This window comes from Prionailurus bengalensis, chromosome C2 (assembly GCF_016509475.1).
Source record: "Prionailurus bengalensis isolate Pbe53 chromosome C2, Fcat_Pben_1.1_paternal_pri, whole genome shotgun sequence".
Classification (NCBI taxonomy): domain Eukaryota; kingdom Metazoa; phylum Chordata; class Mammalia; order Carnivora; family Felidae; genus Prionailurus; species Prionailurus bengalensis.
The window spans coordinates 12609088-12634324 of record NC_057350.1 but is presented as its reverse complement, the minus strand read 5'-3'; the positions used below and the strand labels follow the sequence as shown (position 1 = coordinate 12634324).

At 38.0% G+C, this 25237-nt stretch overlaps 1 protein-coding gene across 15 annotated transcripts in view; it reads right to left on the bottom strand.

The window, feature by feature from the left end:
- Positions 1-25237, bottom strand: part of SYNJ1 (synaptojanin 1) — a 91299-nt gene that overhangs the window by 29319 nt on the left and 36743 nt on the right. For 7 of the 15 annotated variants that reach the window (XM_043593718.1, XM_043593723.1, XM_043593722.1 and 4 more), the window contains exons 7-21: positions 24882-24943; positions 23761-23857; positions 22469-22638; positions 21333-21414; positions 18639-18791; positions 15706-15871; positions 13217-13240; positions 10323-10514; positions 8367-8451; positions 3630-3770; positions 3160-3352; positions 2724-2882; positions 1396-1552; positions 661-778; positions 345-560 (exon numbers count right to left, since the gene is read on the bottom strand). In XM_043593718.1, the coding sequence (XP_043449653.1) occupies positions 345-560; positions 661-778; positions 1396-1552; positions 2724-2882; positions 3160-3352; positions 3630-3770; positions 8367-8451; positions 10323-10514; positions 13217-13240; positions 15706-15871; positions 18639-18791; positions 21333-21414; positions 22469-22638; positions 23761-23857; positions 24882-24943 (2015 nt within the window). The remainder of the gene's footprint in view (positions 1-344; positions 561-660; positions 779-1395; positions 1553-2723; positions 2883-3159; positions 3353-3629; positions 3771-8366; positions 8452-10322; positions 10515-13216; positions 13241-15705; positions 15872-18638; positions 18792-21332; positions 21415-22468; positions 22639-23760; positions 23858-24881; positions 24944-25237) is intronic. The other 8 variants (XM_043593720.1, XM_043593725.1, XM_043593728.1 and 5 more) reach the window with 2 other exon arrangements.

Sequence of the window (25237 nt, the reverse complement as noted above, 5' to 3'; positions counted from 1 at the left end):
TACCGTAAATGTATGTCTTCTTGCTTATGACTTCATAACGCCATTGTCCTTCCTCTAGCTGACTTTATTGTAAGTATAGAAGACATATACCACATAAGATATGTGTTAGTTGACGGTTTCCATTATTGCTAAGGCTTCCAGTCACCAGTAGGCTATTGGTAGTCTTTGGGGACTCAGAGCTTCTAAGTGGATTTTGGACTGCATGGCGGTCAGTGTGCCTAACTCCCACATTATTCAAGGGTCTACTGTACTCAAATGCTGTTCAAACAATAGAAAGGTAATTTCTAATGTAGAAAACATCTATGAGTCATGAGCTGCTTTTGGACAATAAATATTTTACTCACCTTATGAGTATAACTTCACCAAAATCTGTGAACTGCTGCAGAAGCTCATCAATCAAAGCATCATCGAAAAAATTATTTTCTGGGACAGAACTTTTGATTGAGACCAACACTGTCCCATCTGGTGGACCTTGAACTGCAATCACCTCTTTATAAATGTTTTGCCTCTCTTCGGCTTCAACTTCAAATATATCTATATCAATCAGGGCAACGACAGGCCTTAAGGCATAAAGGGAGATGGATGTGTTAGAAATGTTTACTAAAGGATGGATTTCAAGTAAATTTCAAGCACGGTTAGAAATACCAAGACTGTTTAAACCTGTGGTCAGAAGTCTTTAGCTCGGCTCTTCCGTAGTGCAGCAAAGTGCCAGGAGTCCACGTGTAGAGGATTTTGCTTCCATCTTGAAAACTAGCATTTAGAAGATCTAAATCTTCAGCTGCAGTCAGAATGAAACAAAAACAAAAATAAAACCACAGGCGCGTGACAGATCATGGGGAGCAAGGAGCAAGCTTCTTCGCTTTACTGGCTTCGGTTGTCTGAGGCTGGGATCCCTGATACACTTGTTAATCGGCAGGAAGTCCAGATACCTTTAAGTTAGAAAGGTGTTTTGGTTGAATTATCACTTTATGCTTTACTTAGTAAAAATTAAGATAAGGCTTTATTTCTGAGAGTACTTAAAAGCCAAATAGTGTTTCATAAGTAATTCAACAGACAAGTAGCAGTTCATAATATTTACAAACCATATTGGTTATTCAAATTAAAAACCTTCGTTAGCACTCAATTGAAATTTTCATTGAAATTTCATAAACATGAAATTTCCTCACTTCTCTTTATATGGAATTATGGAAAGAAAACACACTAAAAAATTAAATTATTATAAGCAAGTCTGAGAATATTTTAAAAACTGTTTTATATTTAAATTTTATTTATTCTATTCTAGCAAACCTTTGTTGAAAAAAAAAAACAGCCCTCCTCCCTTGATATTTATATCATTCCCTTCTTCCTCATAAAATTTGCATTAGCTCATTTAAATGAAGAAGTCCATTTCCCAACCTGATCTATCAAAAGGCCATTTCCTTCTTCTCCAGAGGACACGGTCTGTCCACGCAGGGGTGCGGCACTTTTCACTGGTGTCATAGTCGTCAGAAAACAAATCGTATTTGTATGTTGGAGCAAAGGTAACTTTTCCTTCTAAAAATCCTCTAAAAATCTAAAATAAACATACAAAGTAAGTTATTAGAAAAAAAGTTCTGTTTTCATGCAGGCAGCCATTCACTACATGTCTACTATATGCCGGAGATTCACACAAAATCTGTGTCCATCAGATGAACACTTCTAACTGAATGGAACAAAAGGTAAGAAAAAATAACCTGGGACTTGTTCATGCCACTTGTTTGACCTCTGATTAAGCAAAGTACAAAAATGTGAATAAGGGAACTCTACCAGACCTTTAAGCTACAAAAACCAAAACTATGACAGATTTTAGAAATCATATATATAGTCTGATGTCTTATTCTCAAATGAGGCAATAAGGCCTAAAATGTGAAGTGGGGCCCAAAGTGTTAGAATTTAAGTCAGATGATCACGAAGGCACGATATCAAGTGGCCTTAATCACCTCTTACTTAAAAAAATATATTGGGCGCCTGGGTGGCTCAGTCAGTTGGGCGTCTGACTTTGGCTCAAGTCACGATCTCGCGGTCTGTGAGTTCGAGCCCCACGTCGGGCTCTGTGCGGACAGCTCAGGGCCTGGAGCCTGCTTCGGATTCTGTCTCCCTCTCTCTCTGTCCCTCCCCTGCTCATTCTCTCTCTCTCACTTTCTATCAAAATAAATAAACATTAAAAAAACAGTAGCTTTGAAGACTAAGATTCTAAATTCACTATTACTCAAAAAGAAAGAATCAAAAATGTATTCTCTTCTACTTGAAAGAGAGTCTTGGGGCGCCTGGGTGGCTCAGTCGGTTAAGCGTCTGACTTCACCTCAGGTCATGATCTTGCAGTTCCTGAGTTCGAGCCCCACGTCAGGCTCTGTGCCAACAGCTCTGGGCCTGCTTCAGATTCTGTGTCTTCCTCTCTTCGTACACCTCCCCTGCTTGCGACTCTATCTCATCTCTCTCTCTCAAAAATAAATAAACATTAAAAAAAAAAAAAGTGAGTCTTACAGAAACTTAATATATTTTTCCTCCTGGGAGTTATTATGAATCTTCCTTTGTTCTTTTCTGTCTTTAAGGAAAGGTAATTCTATATCTATTAAACTAGAGATATGTAGTTAAGTATAGACTCCAAGGGATTTTAAAAAAGGCAACACTGTGATTAAGGAAAGCATGTTTCATAACAAAAGATCCCCTTCTTCTCAACGCAAGTATCTTAAGTATGTGTATACCTGTCCAGCATTTTTCTGATTGATAAGCTGATCTCCTGCTATAAGAGAATCCCAATTTTGCTGTCTTATGAGCTCTTTAACTTCTTCATTAGGGAGATCAATGCGATAGTTGAAATCACCACACCAAAATACGTAGTCGTGGGAAAACAGCATCCTTCCCTGGAGGCAAGGAGAAGCATTTTAGATCTAAACGGTCAATATGAAACATGTTTTACCACTATTTCTTTGCCTCAGATACGCTCGCCGCTCCCCCGCCCCCGCCGGCCAGGCCCTGTTTATCTGACCCCAGACTAAGAACACATGAAGCATCTATTTAGGTGAAAATCGTTGATGTTTCTAAGAAGTATCTTAAATTTTCAAAAGCTGACAGAGAATTTGGAACAAGCGAAAGTGCACTTTGTAGCTTCATCTTCAAGAACAAGCAGTATGAGCTCACCATTGGAAAACTCAACTTTCGCGCTATTTCTACAAAATCTTCGTTTCTTTCTTTGACTTGGGACTGGCCCGCAGCAAAGTGGCTACAGACGAAGCAGAGGCTGGTTGTATGCAGCAGCATCCGTATCGCAACGGCCCCCTTGTTTCCAGTGGCGCCTCCCATTCCGGTCTTCACGGTGTCGACCGCAACGTCCCTTTAAAACAAAGGACTCTGAGTCCAAGATCCGAGCTGCCAACACAGTTCTGTGCGCATAAGACATTAGGAAGGTCTAGGACACAAACGTACAGCTGTAGTTCAAGGACAAGGCTGTGAGACGGTGTGACGGAATGACTGGTGACTCTTTCATCAAAAACACATTTAAGAACAAGATGCATGAGTAATTGTTTCCCTGAAGCAACACACATTCCAGGTCTTTTTCTGGCTACTTCGAGGGTGGGAAAGAGCCTGCGCACAGCGCCCTGTTCACTGACCTGATGAAGGGAGCGTGTTGGGGTCTGATAAAAACAAACAGGCAGACGCCCACCAACTGCTCAGAAGCCAGCAGCACATACTTGTTGTCTCTGGAGATGGTCTTCTGCAGTTCCACAGCCCAGAGCTTTTGGTTTGTTGTGCTACCAGAAAACATTACAAAGGGAATCTTTTTAAAAGATATGGACAAAATAGCCTATTTTACAAGATAACTGGCAATTACATCTTTATATACCCAAATTCAGTAATTCTACCAACAGTCCCGAAATCCACACCAACACTGACATCCTTATGTAAGCTGTTTTTGTTTCCTTTAAAAAGAAAAACCTGAGATTTAGCCAAAAGATCGCCACACTTCCAAACCTATTACTCTTTCACAAAGAAAACCTGAGCTTACTTATGAAACGAGTGCTCACCATTTGAGTAATCTCAAGCTGTACTTTTTCCTCTACCTATTACCGAGCTTCAACAATTATCAACATTTTGCCATTTTTTTCTTCCACCCCCCTCCCCCACTTTGTGTGTGTGTGTGTGTGTGTGTGTGTGTGCGCGCGCGCGCATGCGTGGACTTAGAATACGTTAAACCAAATCCCAAGACACACGCCATTTCACCCATACATGCTTCACTACACATCATCTAAAGTAATGGGCATTTTTATTTTCACATAATCACGATGTCATCATCACACAATTCCTTAACACTATCAGTTCGTATTTAAATTTCCCCAATTATCTAAAAAAATGTCTTCTCGTGGTTGATTTCTTTAAAAGAGGATCCATATAGGGCCCACACATTGCATTTGCTTGTTATATCTCTTGAATCTTTAATAGTCCCTCAACCCTCCCCACCTCATCCCCTTTCAAATACTATTTATTTTTTAAAGAAGTTGGGCCATTTGCCGTAAAATGTTCAACAGTCTGGATTTGACGGATGTGTCTTCATAGTATCTTCACTTGTCCCTCTAACTCTCATATTTACTTTACACTGGTTAATGCAGAAGCTTAAGAAACTCATTTAAATTTATTTATTTGTTTTGGCAAAAATAACCTCATGGTTAGTGCAGTCAGACTTGCATCAAAGCAGAAGTACATAATCTCTGTGCTGTGACACTGGATCCACTGTTCAGACTGTGACAATCTAATCAACTCTTTTTTTTTTTTTAATGTTTATTTATTTTGAGAGAGAGAGAGAGAGTGCAAATGGGGGAGGGGCAGAGAGAAAGAGGGAGACACAGAATCCGGAACAGGCTCCAGGCTCCTAGGTGTCAGCACAAAGCCCGACATGGGGCCTGAACTCACCAACTGTGAGATCATGACCCAAGCCGAAGTCGGACGCTTAACCAACTGAGCCATCCAGGTGCCCCTCTAATCAGGTCTTTATAATGAAAAGTCCCCCCGTTAATCCTTCTAAGGTTTTAGCATCTACCGATCACTGCCATTATTTCATCAGGGGTTGCGTGATGTTGATGTTATAATTTCAGCATTCCAGAGGCATTTGTAGTTAAGTTAGACTTCCTCTATAAAGAATTTTTCTCAACTATTTTCTCTGAAATACAGTTCATACAAAGAAGGTAGTGTAAATGCTGAAGTCTTTGTAAATTTTCAGTGTAGTAAGTTTGAGCCTCCGAAGAACCCCCAAGAAACTCTAAAGGAGAGCCAAAGAGTGTCTCTCATAGTTCCAGGTCACACACACGATAAGTGGTAAGCCTGAACGTGACACCACGCCCATTTATCTAATCTAACACCACCACACCACCTCCAAAATACAAAGCCAGCACATGGATTCTCTGCCTACCAGAATCCCCCCACCGCAACTCGGATTCTGAAAAGAGAATGATGGCTTTTCATCTCCTTATCCAGCTTACTTCTCAGGTCATCTTCTAGTGAACCCTACCCTGATCATTCATTCAAGCCGCCCCCCAGCCCCGCAACTCCACGTGCCTGATGCCCTCTACCTCTGTTTATTTCCTGGTCCATTTACCGTCTTCTATCACACCACATACAAGCATACCTTGTCTTATTGTGATTCGCTTGCTTATGCTTCCCAGATACTCTGTTTTTGACAGACTGAGGCTCTGTGGCAACCCTGTGTCAAGCAGGCCTATCAGTGTCATTTTTCCAACAGCACTTGCTTACTTCATGTCTCCATATCACATTCTGATAATTCTAATAACGTTTCACACTTTTTCACTTTCATTATATTTGTTACAGTGATCTGTGGTCAATGATTATGACCAGCCGGAAGCTCATATGATGATTAGCATTTTTTAGCAGTGAAGTACTTTTTACTTAAGATGTGTACATTGTCTGTTACACATAACGTTATTATGGCACACTTAACAGACTACCGTATAGGGTAATCTTAACTTTTGTATGCACGGAGAAGCCAAAAAAGTCATTTGACTAGATTTATTGCCATATCTGCTTGACTGCAGTGGTCTGGAACTGAACCCACAGTATCTCTGAGGCATGCCGGTAATTTACATATTACAATTACTGTTTATCGTCTGTCTCTTCAGCTAGAATAGAAGGTTCATGAAGGTAGGGATTTTTGTTTTATTCATTAATGTATCTTTAGCACCTCGAGTAGGTGCTCAATAGATACTGGTTAAAGAAATGAATAATCACCAGTTTACTAAGGAATAATTTGATTAAACTCTAGACAGATAATCAATTGAACAATTTGGTACCAGGAACAATAAGAGTATGCTCTATTTTAAAACCTAAATATGTATTTTCAGGAAAGAGATTCAAATCAGCAAAATGAATGCAGTTGCGTTTCTCTTCTACTTCCCTGAATGAATGTTATTTACTTAAAGCTAAGGAAAGGGGCGCCTGAGTGGCTTGGTCCGTTAAGCATCCGACCTTGGCTCATGAGGGTCTTGATTTCACAATTCGTGGGTTTGAGCCCCACGTCGGGCTCTGTGCTGACAGCTCAGAGCCTGGAACCTGCTTCGGATTCTGTGTCTCCCTCTCTCTCTCTGCTCCTCCCTGCTCACATGCTGTCTCTCTCTCAAAAATAAAGATTTAAAAAAAAAATTAAAAAAATAAAGCTAAGGAAAAAAATGTCATTTGCAAGACTGATGACTATCTCATACTATTTCAGCTCATAATTTTACTCTGAAAATCTTTTTAAAAATGTCACAAAAGATGGGCAATTGCTCAACTTTAAAAGCAAGCATACTTTCTTAAAATAAAACACTTAAGCTTTAAGTTCCATTTAAGTAATTTGCCTTTGTAATAAGGCTTCAGAACAGCAGTTCTCAAAGTGTGGTCTGGGAACACCTCTGGGACTCCCCCAAACCCATGAGGTCAAAACTATCTTTATAATACTAAGACCTTTTTTTGCCTTTTTCACGATGTGGATGGATATTTGCATGATGGTGCAAAAGTAACAATGAGTAAAATGGCGGACGTCTTCACATGAATCCAGCACCGAACTGTACTAGGATGATTCATTAGTCTTTACCGCCATGTACTTGCAGTTAAAAAAAATGCCATTTCACATAAGAATATCTCTGTTGAAGCAGGAAATGTTATTAATCGTTCTCTAAATGTCATTAATCTGATCAAAGCTCAATCCTTAAGTCATATCTGTGATGAACAGGAAATATGCACAAGGCCCATTCTGCTTCATATTGAAGTATGATGTTTGGAGAAGCACTTGATTGTTTGAGCAGAGAGCTGAACTGCTACCATTTTTCACGGAAAACCATTTTTATTTGAAAGGACTAATGACAGACAGACTATGGTTCTTCAGACTTGGGTTATCTGACAAACATTTTTTTAAATGAACCTGCCTTTTAAGGGAAACAACCAACAGTATTTATTTCCAATGATTACATTTGAGTTTTCAAGCAAAAATGAAAATTTTGGAAAATGTGTATCTGCTACTGAGAACTTAATAGCTTCCAAACATTTGAAGAATTTGCTGATGAGATCAGTAATGAGGCTAATCAATATCATGCATTGATATAATGAAATGTGCCAAGATTTGGAAGATTGACATAACTCAGTGAACTAATATTTTCAAAATGACCAATACATGATGTTTCAAAATCATGCAAGGATAAAAAAAATAGACCAATGAATTCTTGTATAATAGAGCACCAATAGTTTATTGCTATGGTTTCAGATTCCATAAGGTTAGTCCAGATTCCTGAACTAACCTTTAAGGAACTGTTTGTTGAGCTTTGGTGTAGTATCAGAGAAGAAATCTCAAAAGGCTATAAAATACTTTCCATTTCCAACTACGTTATTTATGCGATTTTCTTCATCTACTTCAAGCAAAACAACACATTGTAACTGACTAATAGAGAAGTAGATGTGAGAATTCAGTTGTTTTAAGCCAGAAATGAAAAGATGTGCAAAACTACACTCAAAGCCAACCTTCTCAGGACATTTTTGTTTTGGAAAATAACTACTTTTCAGGAAAAAAATGTATTATTTATGCTAACATGTAATAGGTTTATTGTTTTTTAAAGAATTAAATGTTTTGAAATTTTCATTTTTAAATTTCTAATGTACTATCTAGAGATATAACCCACATGAACAAAAATTCTTTAAGATTTTCAACATTTTTAAGAGTGTAGAAAGATCCTGAGACCAGAGAGGTTGAGAATTCTATTTTACAGTTTAAAAAGCACCTTTACATATATTATCCCAATCTATCTTTGTAACAACTACTTAGGTATCTGCCTTCCATGTCCCTCAACTAGAAAATGACCTTACTGGCTTACCTTGCATTCACAATGTTTCCAGCATTCAACTCTACCATTTCTTCAAAACCAATTGCGAATATATCAGTTGGCTTACTTCTTTTATCTACAATTAAGCATCCAAGAAAAACTGTTAAAAATATAGCTTTAGTCAAACGGCACCCGCCCCCACCCAGTCCAACTAAGATCAATGCCAGACCTCATAAAGTCCATTTCTGTGTTTTATGTTTAACCAACTTCAAATTGTAGGCAAAACCAACGAATGGGACAAAATTACTTTAAATTTAGCTTCCATTCAGGCCTCCTAAGTTTTCTTCTTTAAGACTGTTATTTCTGAAGATCCTTAAGTCCTTTCAGAAATCGTTTTGAAAGAACTCTTGCTAAACTGCACATGGGCATCAGAGAAGCAAGCCACTTTGCAAAAGCTGAAGAGAATAAAAGGGGGAGTAAAGGCACAGAAAGGAGAAGTAGCTAGAAAGGGCCTATAAATAGTATTAGACTGAGAAAAATCCTATTACGTGCAAGGATTATACATGCATCAACTCATTTACCACGCACTTTAGAAGACAGATTATTTTCACCCTTTAGTACAGACAAGACACTGAGGCTTTGGAGAACCTAAGCAACTTGCCCAAATTCCCAGACAAGCCGCAGTGTGACCCAGTGATGCTGGAGCCAAACTGCCTGAGTTCAAATCCTGACTTGCCATTACCAACCAGGCTGCGTGAGCCTGGGCAGGTTGCCTCCCTTACTGTGACTCAGTTTCCTCATCTGTGGAATTGGAATAATAATAGTATCTGTGCAGTAGGTCTGTTATAGGAAATAAGTGAATAGATGTAAAGTACTTAGAGAACTGTAGTGTTAGCTGCTACTCTAATATTATCACTACTACAACAATAATTATAATTTCAAGGTAGGTTCAATGTAAGTGAAAAAGATCGTTTCAATAAAAGTCTGGGGAAAACCTTAGGGTTTAAGATGTGACTGATTAGAGATAACTAAAAAAAGAAAATCTGCATCTCACATTTTTTCCTATGCACTTTTTTTTTTTAAGTTTATTTATTTTTGGGAACGAGAGAGAAGACAGCACTGACCGGGCAGAGCTCGACGTGGGCTCACAAACCATGAGATCATGACCCGGGCTGAAATCAAGAGTCAAGATGCTTAACTGACTGGGTCACCCAGGTACCCCTGCACTTCGCTTTTATTCATGATACATGCTAGATGTGTACTATTTTAGAAAGGAATTCAAAGTGACTTTAAAAAAAAGAAGAAGGCCCCACATTCATAATCCTAATTAAAATCTTAAAAGCATCATCAGCTCAGTGCTTGGTCCGGGCTGTTAAGAGCTTGGTGGCTGAATGACGACCAAGGTTTTATAAGGAAAAATCCGTACCGCTAAATTATCAAGTGCCAACACGTGTTACAAGTTTCGAAAGATTTTTCTTAATCTACCCTGAATATTTCTTATCTGTTTAGTTAAACAGAGAACTAGATTTGAAAAATGGAACGTACTAGGTTTAAAAAAATTATCACTCACAAAATAAGCTTGCTGTGTGTCAGTTTAAAAAAATAAAAACAGGGGCACCTGGGTGGCGCAGTCGGTTAGGCGTCCGACTTCAGCCAGGTCACGATCTCGCGGTCCGTGAGTTCGAGCCCCGCGTCGGGCTCTGGGCTGATGGCTCGGAGCCTGGCGCCTGTTTCCGATTCTGTGTCTCCCTCTCTCTCTGCCCCTCCCCCGTTCATGCTCTGTCTCTCTCTGTCCCAAAAATAAATAAAAAACGTTGAAAAAAAAATTTTTTTTAAAAATAAAAGAATAAAAACAGAACTAGTTTTTCTTCTTTAAAGGTCTGGCCTTCATACTTATAAAGCCAAGTTTCTTTTTGAGAGTAAGGCATATTATGAAGTGTTACATTTGTTTGATAGATTAATAAGTCACAGGATTTATTAGGTGAATCCCTGTTACAAAAAGCAAACCTTGAAACTCCTGGATGCCAGCTAACTTGGGCGCGTCAAGAAGCCAGTCGGTGAGCGTCTGATTCTTAAAAGCTATGCTGCGAAACTGCTTCCCACCATTCACGTTCCAGGTTCCAACACATACCCGAATTTTCTTGGGCTTTGAATACTTGTAGAAATTCTCACACATGCTCTTTAGTACTTTGGAAGATGCTAATCAAAAACAAAACACCACAGAGTTTTAGCTGCAGGAAACCACTTTTAGAAATCGATTTTTATACCTGAGAAACGAAGCAGGGCAAGTACAATTGGCAGCAGCAGCATAAACAAGCGTAAGATACATGCACAGTCCAGCACGATGCAAGTAACCAACACAATTTGTGAAAACAACGGGCACTTGATACAATAGCCAAAGTAAAAATTATTGCGGCAACATAAAGCATGCAGAACAGTTCTTTCTCCATGAAGGGGTACATCATCTTATAATGCACAAAACTAGAGATCAAACATTTTTAGGGACATAGCAATTGACTTTCGTATAACTTTAGTTCGAAGGCTGGCGAAAATATAAATCTTATTTCCAAACAAAAAGATTTAAGAACATTTACATTTAAGCTTCTAACTACTGACAGGTGGTTTGAGAAGGAATGGCTCCCGGACAAAAATACTAATTATGGACGATAACGAGATGTCGGAGAGTGAAGTCACTATGAGATCCCTCCCAACTCACGCAGACAGAGGCCGAAGTCCGCAACAATGGCCTGCAAGGCCTGACACAATCCACATTGCCATTCTGCCCTCATCTGTTACCTCTTCCCTGTTCACTCGCCGCTCAGCTGCTGACTCCCTGCTGTCTCCCTAAGATGCCAGCCTGCTCCCAGAAGGCCTCTGCACGGACCGGTTCCAAAGCCCGAGACCTTCTTCCCTCACCTCCTCCCAGTGAGGCTTTTCCTGACCATCTTATTAGAATTTGCATTCTGTCCCTAACCTTCCATATCCTTTCCTCGTTTTATTTTTCTCTATAGCATTTGTCACCATTTACAAACTCTGTGTTTATTTACTTATCCCGTAACTGTCTGTCTCCCCTCTCAAGAACGGAAGCTCCTGAGGACAGAAATGGTGGTCTCTTTTGCTTACTACATTATCTCCAGTGACTAGAACAGTGTCTGGGACACAGTAGGTGCTCGACACATCACTGTTAAATGAATGCTCAATACATTTGGACCCTCAGTCTCTTACACGCATACTTTTTGACCACCATCTAGCTTCCTTCTCAATCACACTTCTCTTTGATTAAATTTTCGGCACTTAACGTGGCTAGAACCTTAATAGGACCTCAATCTAAAAACCGAATAAACACTTACTTGGCAACTAACTGGCAAGAGGAAAAGGAAATCACAATGATTCTCACCTTTTAATACACGATTTGATTATTATTATTTATTTGATTATTATTATTTATTGTTTTAGGGTACCAAGATACACAAGAGAATTAGAGTAAAAAGGCAGATTATGGTATCACAAGGAAAACAGTGTGACCCGTGAATCTCCTGAGGGAACTGCTGATGTGGATAAGGTCATGCCTGCTGCTCCCAGGAGCAGACACGCAGATTTGTAGCCCTCTTCCTATTTGATGTGACTACTCGTATAAGGTGTCAGGTGGAAATGAAAGCACATGGTTTGTTCTGGTCTGTTGGTGCGGTTAACTGGAAGCTGGCCGTACCTAACGCATTCTCCATGACATGGTCTTTGTAAGTGAAATCACTGCCACTGTTCCTACTATGAAAACAGCCTCTGGGATCCACTCTTTATCAAAATACAAGTTCTATCGTGATTTAACAGCCTAAAATACTCAGCAAGACAAATAATGAATTGTGTGAAAACATGCGGCCATGTTGTGTGAATTAAGTCAGATCAGTTTATAAATGGAATAAAAAGTTGTAAAAATTTTCTAGCTTACTCTTAACTGGTTGGCACCTCAATGTGCAGAAATGAGCCCGTGTTCAAACAGATGTCCACTCCCAAATGCCATATCGTTTCAGAAAATGGATTTCATTACATAACTCAAAATACATCCAAGTACCCTCCTCTTCCAAACTTCTCACAAAAATAACCAATAGCTTCTTAAAATGTTCAGAACAGCAACTAAGCAAAACAAATCTTAAGACACCAAATCTTCAGTGAAAGGAAGAAAAGATGTCTTTTTATGATAAATTTCTGGCAGGAAATTTTGCCGTTTGGCCGTTTTTGTTCCTTTTGCCACATGTCCGTGTTTAAGGACAAGTTCATAAACCTTGTCCAGAAAATGAAGGCATAGGATTCTTACGAATAGGAAAGGCAAGAAAAATAACGATCTTTAGGTCAGAATCACTTACTCTAACTTTGTTACCAATTTTGACGCTTTTTAAAAGAGTTCAGATCACATTTTAGTGCATGTCTTACAGTTACAGAAAAGATTTCATCTACAGTATGAAAAAATAAGTCATTGTTTTTCAAATACTATGTGTGAGAAACACTGCTGATAGATATCACAGGTAGTACTCTGAAATTAATCTAAAATAGTCACACTGGGGTTTTTACCATTAGCCTAGTAAAAGTAAGATATAATACTAACAATGTGTGTTCATTGAAATATAAAGGTGGAATTAAAACTGGATGAGCTATAATTAGAATTAAGCATTTACTAGAAGAAGACAGGCAGCATTATGTATTTTCTCCTAAACGAAGTACTTTGTTTTCTCAAACTTAAACATTTTTTTCTCAGATTCAAACAAGGTATTAATTTATCCTATTAGAAACTGAGGGCAAAATAAGAGAAAGTTTCCATTTATACGGCTCTGTCGATTTACAATATCAACTTCAGAAAAATAAAGACAAATTTGCTTTTATTTACAGATTGGTTTTCTATACTGTACCTGACTGTAATGTCTGTTCAGAAACTATGGATGCATCAAGAAGAAGAAAAAGAATTGTTAGTAAAACAACAAGTTACAATTAAAATCTAGAGTGTTATGACAATACATCCTAAGATGGCCTCGCTTTTTTCTTTTACATCAATTTGATTATTTTTTTCTGAGGGCTATAAGACACCAGAGATTAAAAATAAGTGACAATACATGACGCAAACCCTCTGCATCTATGAAAAATCCTACAGTGACTCAGTGATGTCCAGAGTGTCACAATCAGGAGGTCCTTGGCCTGTTTTTCAAGCTGCTCCTGTGTGTGTGTGTGTGCACGCACATACGCGTGAGAGAGAATATGAATCTAGAAACCCAAGGGGTTAGAGGGTATTGAACACATGAGGACCCTAATATACATCTTCTAGTATTCTTTCTGGGACTCGGCTGATTAAGTACAATCAGTTCAGTTGTAACAAAACATACACATTCCACAAAAATCACCATGCAGTGCAAAACCGTACAGATTCCCATAGTCACAGAGCTTATGGGGAAAATGGGATTAGGGGACAACACTCCCAAATTTTAGCAGTGACACTCCAAAACAGATGGGACCCTAGTAAAAACAGTAGTACGGTTTCACATGTTAAATGGCTTGAGGTGTCTGAATACTCCTTAAATACGGCACTTCATCATGAAAAAGACCTGAAGTCGGCTTGTAGAAGTGGGCATGAGGAGAGTGGCAGCTGACAAGTAAGCCGACCCTTTGAACACACGGGTTTGAACTGCACAGGCCCACTTATACGCGAATTCCTTTTTGGTAAATACAGTACTCCGAACATATTTTCTCTTCCTTAACACTTTACTTGACTGTAAGATTACAGTACATAATACACATAACATACAAATTGTGTGTTAATCAACTGTTTATGTAAGGCTTCTGGTCTGCAGGTTATTGGTAGGTAAGTTTTTGAGGAACCAGAAGCTATACATGGATTTTTGACTGTGGGGGGGTGAGTGTCCCTGCCCCCGTGTTGTTCCAGGGTCAACTGTAGTTGTGAATGATGGAAGAAGGGTCTTCTGGAATTGGGATGGAAATTTGGAACACCAGGTGTGAACGGGTATGTCTCATAACACATCTGGTGAATGGAAGCAGAGAAAGGTCTGAAGCGTATGCACATGTGTGTGCGTGTTTTGTGTATTTCTACCCGTCTCAGTTCTGCCGGGTGAGACCATGCATAAAGGAATGCAGAACTGGCATTATGCTCAAAATGTTCCCTAACAGAGCGTCCACGGTGGAACAAATTCCCATTCTCAGAACAAGCATTAGAGCAGAACTGACTGTACTTTTTTTAAGGCGCTTTTGACACACAGTAACATGTGCAGGCAACTAAAAAAACTGATAATCAGGTTTGGGAATTCTTAAGCTCCTCGCTTCTCCTTTTCTTTCCTTTAGTTGCTTACTTTCAACTGTTGCTTAGCAATGCCTCCATATCAAAGAAGGCATAGGTGGAAGGAAGTGGCAAGATGCAAATCAGCCAAGTCTCTAGTGCTGGGAGCCAGGAAGAAAGCCTGAAGTTAAAAGTGGTAGCTAAGATCAGACTTTGTTTTTTTAGAGCTCTAGTAGGCCTCAGTCCCCGGGGCCTAGATCCCCAAGGAGCCAACTGTACCCAACTACCCACAGCACCACGCACAATTCTGAAAGAATCCACGATAACCTAGTTGACCAAGTAATTATCCAAGAATACATTATTTGATGAGGAACAATTTCTCTTAACACGCACAGGGAAACTGTAAGGTTTGGTTGGGGATAACAGAAGAAGTAAAAATGTTCAGAGTGCTAAAAAAAAAAAGTGAAGACAGAAAAAATATGGAATTAAGGAAGTCAATTCATTAAGTTCTACACTGCATGTTGAGTTTTCCCATGATGATGCTAAATACGCACACACTGACAGGAGCTCAACTTCTTTGGATTTTAATAAAAGACTCAGTGAAAGTTAAAAAGCCACCTTGAAAGCCATATACTTGTGTCTCATGTTAAATAGTGTCTAAAAATAAGCAATATTTTAAATTATTATCTAATATGATTTAATGCTCATTCAAACAATAGCAAGGTAAGGGAAGACCAAGTTACAGAAATTTGGGGTTGGAAATTAGCAAAATCACTAATATAGGCACTCTTTTTCTGAATAAAGCAACTGTTGTCTACATAACTAGGTAGTGAATGCTCTATTCAAAGCACTAGCTGAATATTCTATGAAATCCTGCCTTGCATGGGCCTCACTTTACAGCTTAGTAATACCACTGATGATAAAAACATTTCCAAAGAGATGAACTTCCTCTAGAGAATGCAATTTTTAAAAATTACATCGATGGAAATTCCTCCACAAACTGTTTTAATCAACTTGATCTAAAAAATGTTTATGTAAATAAATTTACAGTTACTCCTTGGACTATTAGAAGGGATATAAATAACATGAAGTAATCAAAATACAAAGTACGCATACCGCGCAAACTTCCGGTAGTTAAAAGTGCTCGAGCTTTGTCAGCTAAGTCACTATTTAGAGTATTTCCCAGTAGTAAAACATCTATGGCCTCTTGCTTGGAGCTGTCAAAGAAGTTATTCTGAATCGTTCTAGTAACAGAACGAGCACCATCTTTTAACTTTCCAGCCTGTTGGGGAAGAAAAGAGCATGGATTTTTGTTCCAAATATTGTTGATTTTATTCAGTAGGCATTTTGAAAGTTTACATCAGTTTTATCTGACCTTACTGCAATAAAAAGGACCTAATCATTCTACTTTGAGTATCAAATCATCATATCAAAATGGCTCAAGATGCCTTTGTTTCTTTTCCTTCTGGATAACAGTTCTGCACCAAAACGTGGAAAAAGCTCAGTACCACAAACGCATTCACTAATGACATCAAGAGCAGTAAATGTCTAACGTTGCTTACTAGAAAGGAAATGAAGTGACATGTACTTACTTAAAACAAGGAAATTACTTCCTACATTGTAACCTATAGCACTAAGGATGGGACTGGGGGTGGGGGGGCCGCAGGGGAGATCAAGGAGGATGCGGTCCACTCACATGCTCTTAGAAAAACTTCCAAGTACTTCGACAGTAGAAAAATAACGTGTAGAAAAATAAGACTGGAATCGCTCCTCAATAACTTACACTAGTAGTTAAAACTAAAACTGAACCTAAGAATGAAGGGTTGGCCTAAAAAGAAACTTATAATTATAGTTCATAAATAAATACTAAATGTGAACTACAGCTCGTATATCTTAGCTCATTTTATTGCCGATGTAAATACAAATCATAAAAATAATAAACTCAGGCCAATTCCTCCAGTGAGTTGATTATAACTTCTTTCTTAGTATCGCTGACACACAACGTTACGTTAGTTTGTGTCGCACACCACAGTGATTAGATAACTCTATAAATTGAGCTGTGCTCACCACCAGTGTGGCTAACCATCTGTCACCATGCAACACTACTGCAATACCATCGACTATATTCCCTATGCTGTGCCTTTCATTCCCGTGATGTATTCCCATAACCGGAAGCCTGCATTTCCTGATCGTAACTTTTAATGAACATATAGTTTACTTAGGCGTGTTAGTTACCATGAAGATTTCTTTTGATCTTACAGATTTGGATGACTGTTGAAAAAACAAAACAGGGGCGCCTGGGTGGCGCAGTCGGTTAAGCGTCCGACTTCAGCCAGGTCACGATCTCGCGGCCCGTGAGTTCGAGCCCCGCGTCAGGCTCTGGGCTGATGGCTCAGAGCCTGGAGCCTGTTTCCAATTCTGTGTCTCCCTCTCTCTCTGCCCCTCCCCCCGTTCATGCTCTGTCTCTCTCTGTCCCAAAAATAAATAAATGTTGAAAAAAAAATTAAAAAAAAAAAGAAAAAAAGAAAAAACAAAACAAAACACCAAACTCTGGCCTTTAAAAAAACCCCTTTCATTTGCAATATGTAATTTTCATCCCTTACAGAAGTGACAGTAATTTGAAAATTAAAATGTTATTTTCTTCCATGTGATGACATATACAAATGACAGTATTTGAAAAGACACTCACCATTCACATTATCAGGCAATTAACCAAAAGGAACCCAGAGAAAGGAAAAGAAAGAGCAGTTCAGATGTTAGATTTTAGTTCAGTTCAGACTAGTATATTTAATACATGAGAATTCGCATCTATTAATTAGAGACACAAGACCACTGAAAATATACATAACCTCTGTATACATACTGTCTTGGCTGCTGCAGAAACAAAAAGGAAGAGCATTAAAGAATATTTTAAGCAGCTCTTGTAGAGAATCGAGTTTTAACAGTAAGAATTATATTCTCTTGTTTAAAGGAGTACTAAAGGAGGTTTAACAATTTCAGGTTTTCAAAAAGAGGGACCATTTAAGAAGTAAATATTTGTCAATGTCAACAAAATCATTTGTGGCAGGTAAGGCCAATAACTGAACAGAGACAGACATGGCATTTTAGGAGACGCAGAAGAGGAGGAAGGTTTGGAAAAAAAGACTTAGAGATGATGAGTGGTCTTCAAAGAATTTCAGCTGCTGTACTGTAGGGGTGGCAGAATTATAAAAATGGCAAATGCCCTTATTTTCTATTCCTGAGGTAATCTGAAGAATTGTAGAGATTTAAAATGTTAATAAAATCCAACCGAAAACAGGAGCCTTAAAAAGTCACTATTTAAGTATATACAATAATGAAAAGTACCTCGAGTGTGTTTCCAAAGTCTCTTAATAAGTGCCAAACACTAGAGTAGGAAGCAGTCTATCGATAATGCCAGATATTAAAAAGCAATGAGGAGGCACAGAATTATGAGGAAGCCCATCTCTCACACTTCTGCACATTGTGACAGCCTCCTTTTCAAGGTAAGATAAGTACAAGAATAAAAACTCAATAATCAAGCCCTAAAGGTACTGGGCTCATAATAAGTGTGGCATAAATCGTCCACCGATTTATCCATCCCACCAGTGTTTGTCACAATCCTATTAAATGGTAGGCACTATATCAAGTGCTGGGAACACAAAGCCAAATGACAGAGGACCCCTTATTAGGAGGACTAGGACTTTTAAAAATTTTATCATCAAAACAAACAACATAAAAAGTGAAACAGATACGTAAGGAGAAATCGTGAAACAAAATGTAAGCAATACATATGTAGGCCTAACGGATTATCACCAAATGACTATGTCATACGTAAGACCCCCCAAGCTGAGGGACGTTACTCTCTTCTACCCAATCATTAGTATCCGCTACAGAAGGAAGTATTAAAGAGGACACGGAAGGATAATAAAACAGAACTGGAAGCAGACGCCTATAAAAGCCCAACTGTTAATTTAAAAAGAGACCATTTAAAAGTGTCATTGAAAGGAAAATGAGGCTCTTTCGTCATGTCAGGAGAAACCTAGCTCTACCTTCGCCTTTCCTTCGAGGGCTCCAGTGCCCGCGTATATCTTACTGATCGAATCACCATTCACGGACCACATTGACCGGAAAACTTCCAGAAAGCGAGTCACCAGCTGAGGCTTTTCGGCTAAGCCAAGAGCTTCCAATTGTTTAGCTAGCATCTAAAACAGCAAAAGAGAAACTTCTGTAAGTATGTTAATACATTAACTGTGATGAGACTTTTCAAGAACGACAAGGCTCAAACCAAAGTTTGCATTTTATAGGGCCATGTGGGACTGGATTTTGAAAACCTACCAATTTACGAGACTAACTGTGTTCTGTCCCACCATTTCAGTTTGTCATTGAATCTTACAAGTGTCTTAATATTCCCTTGTAGTAATTAACAACTCCTTTCTGGTTAAATGATGAAATTAACCTCATTAAAATGTCTCTGTAAAATGCCACACTTATTATGAGCCCAGTACCTTTAGGGCTTGATTATTGAGTTTTTATTCTTGTACTTATCTTACCTTGAAAAGGAGGCTGTCACAATGTACAGAAGTGTGAGAGATGGACTGATTGTTCACTTTTATTCAACAGCATGCAATAAAGCACAGGAAAAAAAATCTGGCTAGGTTATTTAAATATAGAGGGAATTAATTTAATTTTTTGATTGGGTTCTACACATGTGGGTAATTAAAATCAAGAGATTATGAGAAAAGTAGAGTTGCTCCTGAACTGTCACAAAAACAAATAAATTAGTCCTGTTTCTGAATAAAGTCATGGCAGTCTTTCATGTATAAAATCTATATTGGTAATGTATATTACAATGTATATTGTATATACATTGTATGTACAATGTATATTACAATATTACAATATACAATGTATATTGCAAGAATGCAAGGTCTTCAGGCTGCCCCAATTCCTTCATGGATAACAATAAATGTCTCTGGAAGAGTCACTGGTTTTTACTCTGAATGAACTTTGGCTTTGAAATTTGGCAGTCAGAGCAAGGTATAGTCCTTACCCAGTCTATTTGTCTTATTTGGAAGCCAGTCATATTCTATGCCTTGCATTTTTACTTAATTCCTTGCCATTTGTGTTTTATCTGCAAGTATTTTCTGATATATATCAGATATATTTATCTGCAATATGATTATCCATATTTAGAGACGGATCAAAAACTAAAATAATATAAAAAACACTAAACTAGGTTCATTTGATTACCTGGAGATTTGCACCAGAGGTGCTCTTGGCTAGCATGAAGAATAAACCAAAATTAGCCCCTAGGACTTATTTTATCATTTATAGCTCCCTCTTTTCAAGGAATTTGGCAAAACTAGTCCTCGCCCTAGTTTGGCTTTGCCTACTTTAGCAGTAAATTTTGTAAACAGTCAACCAGTTGCTACATATGAGGGAGCTCTCTCACACCTAACTACCAACAGTGGATAGCTGGCTAAGTCAGATTCTGAGAACTAACACTTGTTATACTTCGAGTAAAGACTTTCAAACATTTCCATAAGTTCACTCTCAGAATCTAAAGAAACATATTCAGCCACTTAAAAACACAACTCAAAACAAACCCAAGCCATGCGATTAATGTCAAGTGACCAACTGTCTGCTTTCACTTTTCTTGTCTCTGTCATATTTTCTACATAAATTATAATCATAAGTCTCAATGACAGAATTTTAAAGAGGCAAAACGGTAGGACCTATTTAGCTACATGAACAGAACTGTAGCTACACTTCTGTAGCAGAGAATTCTACACACTACCCTTTCATTTTTGAGAAAGAAAGAACCCCAGCTGCAGAGTAGCTAATGAGCCAATGTCCTGGCCAAATTTAAGATCATTCACCGGAGGAAATAAGAACGTGTTGTTTCCTACTCCTGTTTTTATAGTATTTGAGAACTATGCTAAGTTCCTATGACACCAAATGAAGACCCACCACAGCCTAATGACCCCCCCTCCTGCATAACAGGAAAGACCTAGAAAGCTCAGCATTGCTGCTTTGTCATACAGGGAGACTATGTCTACATTAGACTAAATTTATGGATAGATGGCAAAGAAAAACACTTTTAAACAAAGACTTCGTTAGAGAAGCTGAATCTCATGCACTCTCACTCCCACTAATAACCATCCATCCTGTTTGCAGCTGATTTGAAAACACTGTAGAAACTGCATCGGGTTACCGACGGTCAAAAATCTAATCCCACAGAAGGTGAAAACAGATCCTAACCAATTCTGAAGAAATTACACGAAGAATAAAGGCCGATATAAATTATGTGTGTGTATGTGTGTGTGTGTGTGTGTGTGTGTGTATACAATTGTTAAATTGTACTAAAGCAGACAATAAGCAATATATATATAATTTTTTTGCTTTCCAAAAGGCAAAAGAAGCAATTGTTGGAAGAGTATACATAGCAGTTTTTCAACAGAAAGCTAAGGAACAATACAGGGAAACATCAGCTACCTGAAGAGAGTGTTTGGAACAGGTAAAGGAAATATTTAAATGAAAAGGAATTGGGGGGAGGGGGAGTTAAAAACATACGAGAAGTAAAAAAATGCCTTTAATGAAGCATAATTTCATTTTATGAAAAGTAACTAATGAGAAACATAAATATTACAAAAGCACTGAATGAGGCATTTGATGCAAGTCACATACATACATTACAACTTATTATTATTATTATTATTATTATTATTATTATTATTATTTACCTCTAAGCCAAGGAATGCCTGCACACTATTTGTTCTATCCAGACAATCCAAGCAGTTTGTTCGAACTGTGCCACTCTGGCATCTGCAACAAATTCAGTAAAGTGTAACAGCTAGTTTGAAACAAAAATAATAAAGCGAAAACAAAATAAGGAAAATCAAGGTGATCACCAAAATACGGCATCCACTTTCTACCCCTTTTTATTACTACAATTTTCAAACATCCAAAAAAGATGAAAGAATTTTACAGCAAACATCCACATACCCACCATCTAGATTCTACAACTGTTAAACATTCTGTCTTATACTCTTTATCACCATCTATTTATCCATGCCCACTTATTTCTAATTAGGCCCGTAGTCAGGAGCTAAACATACATTCAGATTTATAACCGCAGGGCTCTTTGCACATGAAAGATGATCAAATATATATGGAAGAAATTTTAAAAACCTAAGATCTGTTAGCTCCACCAACCTACACAGATTCTATGGCATTGATACTAAATTTCGCACAAAGTCGAAAACTAAAAATCGGAGCTTTGTTCACTAAAGTTTACTTCATCCTATACTCTGAACTTCATTTTTTCAATACTTCCTTTCCTCCTCTACTTCATTATCAAAAGCTGAAGACTGAAATTGTGCTAAAGCAGACAATAAGCAATGTCTTTTACTTCTATTTGCATATAATAGTCCTTACTGCGGTCAAGACATAGTAAAATATTAGTTCTAAGAGAGAGGCAGAATAGTCTCCTAGATAACAGCATGAGAGCTGGAGCCAGGTAAATCCTCGCTCTAACACTTTTTAGCTATGCGATCTGGGGCAAATTAGAGCCTATGCCTCAATCTCCCCAAACGAAAATGGGGATAATAGAACTTCTTCCTACGACTGCTGTTACAGATACATGTACAGACTGAGTATACTGCCTGGCTCATTAGATGTGCCCAATAATAGAAGGTATTATTATTACCTATTCAGTTCTAAAGAAAAAAAAACAAGCCTAAAATCAAGTATAATAAAGATAGTTTACTTAATTATAAACTTTGATATAAAAAAAAGTAATTCAAGAGTTCTGCGTTAAGAATAATTTTTAAAATATAGCAAAGTTCCAACTCAAAGAAAAGAGAAACAGCAGTCAAACCTTTGAACTTCACTTCCATTGAAATAAAAAAATCCATAATCTACAAACTTTTGGACTTGAGGTTTAAGAACACTATGTAATTTTTCTGCCTTTCCTCCTTTAACCATTTGATGATAGTCAAAATTCACCATCTGGATGTCAGCAGCATGTTCAGAAGCTTTCAAATGACTCTGAAAGTAAAAAGGCAAATACTCATCTAAATGTTAACTAAATATGATCTTATCAAGTAATGTTAGAATGGAACCTTGCATTTTAAATTTAAACCTCAGCATGGTCCCGTGAAATCTCACTGATCTCACACAAAGCTCTGGTTGACACTGGCAGTAAAATGGAAAATTACTTGATGGTATCCAATAACATCTTTGTCGTGAAACCTCGCATACTGTCCCAGAGAGATCAGGTGACATAATTAACATGAGAGAACTTAAATAATGTTCTCATCTGGTTCAGAAAATTAAAATTATTTCTAACCACCAACGCTTCATTTTTTACACATTTAATAATTGTACCTGTTATAGAATCTCAAAATAAAGTAACTGATTTAAGACAGAACCTATTAAGAACCAAAAAATTCACGTTTTTATACTCACACTGAAATGTTTTAAAAGTCATTCTCTAAAGCATAATCTGTTTATTAACAATATTTATTTCACAAGCGTCACACAAAACAGTCAAACAAGTTACTTTCCGGACTTCATTAGACTGAACTTCAGAAAATGTTCTGTTTTGTTTAATTTAGGCTTATCATCTTATGGAACACCATCATTGCTATTAATTCATTGTTGCTTTAATAATAAGCATTGATGAAGAATACTTTTTCTTTAGAAGTTGGGCATATATCATTTGGGTTCATCTTTACTCGCAGTTCTCGAGTTTTCTCTCATCGGTACAAGAAGGGATGGTCTTACGTGCAGTATTCACCGTATCATAGGTTTCAAGCCATGACTATGGTTTTTGGAAACAGGCAGAGGCAATGCGTGGATGGAGAAGGAAACCGTCCGGTGTCTTTTTACCAGTGACAGATGAACACTTTTCAGAGGGGAAGACATTCTTCTGCTTTTCCACAAGATAAATAAGTAACATTTCAGAAAACAGAGTCAACTGCTTTGGAGGCTTTCCCTAATCCTAATGTCAGCAACATTACGCAAAACTGCTTCTTGGTAGCCCAAAGAGTTAATGGTTCCAACAGGTACCCAACCTTTTCCTAGGAAGTAAGTTCATTATTGCACTACCTAATTTTTTAGTATCATTCTAGGTGTGCACGGAACAGAAGAAAAGCTGATCATGCCTACCTGGAAAGCCTTACTTAGCATATGTTCACCTTCCTTAGATCCAAGCAAATTTACTATTATTTGTTTACCATATAAGTTTTTAAGCGTTCTAAAATGCCTGTTGAAGAAAAGAAAGGAAGAAGTATGTGTCAAGTGGCAGTCGGAATTTTTCCCCCAACAAACAGAAATCCATTAAACAGAACCTACAGGGCAGTATTCTACACCTCTACAACTGGCAACACTGGATAGATTCATTCCACAAATCCGTTCCTCTCAAAACTCTGAATTTATGAAGCTTCAGGTAAGGCCCTTTCCTCGCTGACTCCTCAAAGCTGAGACTTCCGTCTGTGCCGGGGCTGCCGGACCCGCCCAGCCCCCTCTCCCCTCTGGGAGGCTGGTGCCAGACAAGCTCGGAGAACGCAGGCCACCCAGCTTGGGAGGGCAGCTAGGGCAGAGGGCTGCTCCTCATGTGAGGACAAAGCATGCTCCGTGGGCATTAGAGAGACCTCCCTAACCATTCTAGTCTTAAGAAAAATAGGCCGCAAATAGGAGGTGTTTTTTGTTTGTTTCTTTCTCTCCAGCTTCTAACCATTCCAGGGGTTACAGAGCAATGCGTTCCTAAGGAAATGTAACATGAGCCACAGATATAATTTTAAATTTTCTAGACGGTACATTAAGAAAAGCAAAAATAAACAATGAAACGAATTTCTATATTTTCTTTAACCCAATACAGTCAAAATATCATTTCAACATGTACTATAAAACAAATATTAATAAGATATTTTACCTTTTATTTTGCACTAACTCTCTGACATCCAGTGTACATGTTACACTTACAGTACATCTCAACTTGGACCAGTCACGTTTTAAGTGCTCAGTAGCTATATGAGGCTAGTGGCTACCTTATTAGACAGCATATCCAAATAGGTTGTTTTCAGACCAAGAGATGAAGACCCACAACCTAGTGCTACCAACCCCCAAAGTCATAATACTAGGTATCACCTTCTTCTGATTAAATTAGAAGTCAGAAGAAATTTTACTTAGGGCCAAAACAAGCAGAAATGAATCGGTAAATACAATAACTAGTTCGCTGCTTAACGATACCAAAACTGAGAGCATTAGGTAAAAATAATCAGTCTTACCTGTCAAAAGCAGGTGCATTGGCTTCAAATCCCCTTGACATACGAACACGATGAGATCCCACCTACAGCGAGAGAAATACATGTAATCATACCAAAAGCTGACATGGAGACAAAAGAAATACCATTGTTTATAATATGTGATAATTCATTTGCTGAACACAATACTACATTGGATAATTGATGTTCATTCATATTATGGTTTAAAAGAAAAACAAGTTCAATGGGTTTCCTTTCCCTTTATTTTTAAAAACATGACCTCGTAAAAAAAAGGACAGAAGTTATAAGACACCATTATGAAAACTCATCAACTAACAGGAATTTTTACTTATGAAAGATACTTCTAAGGGGTCTTTCAT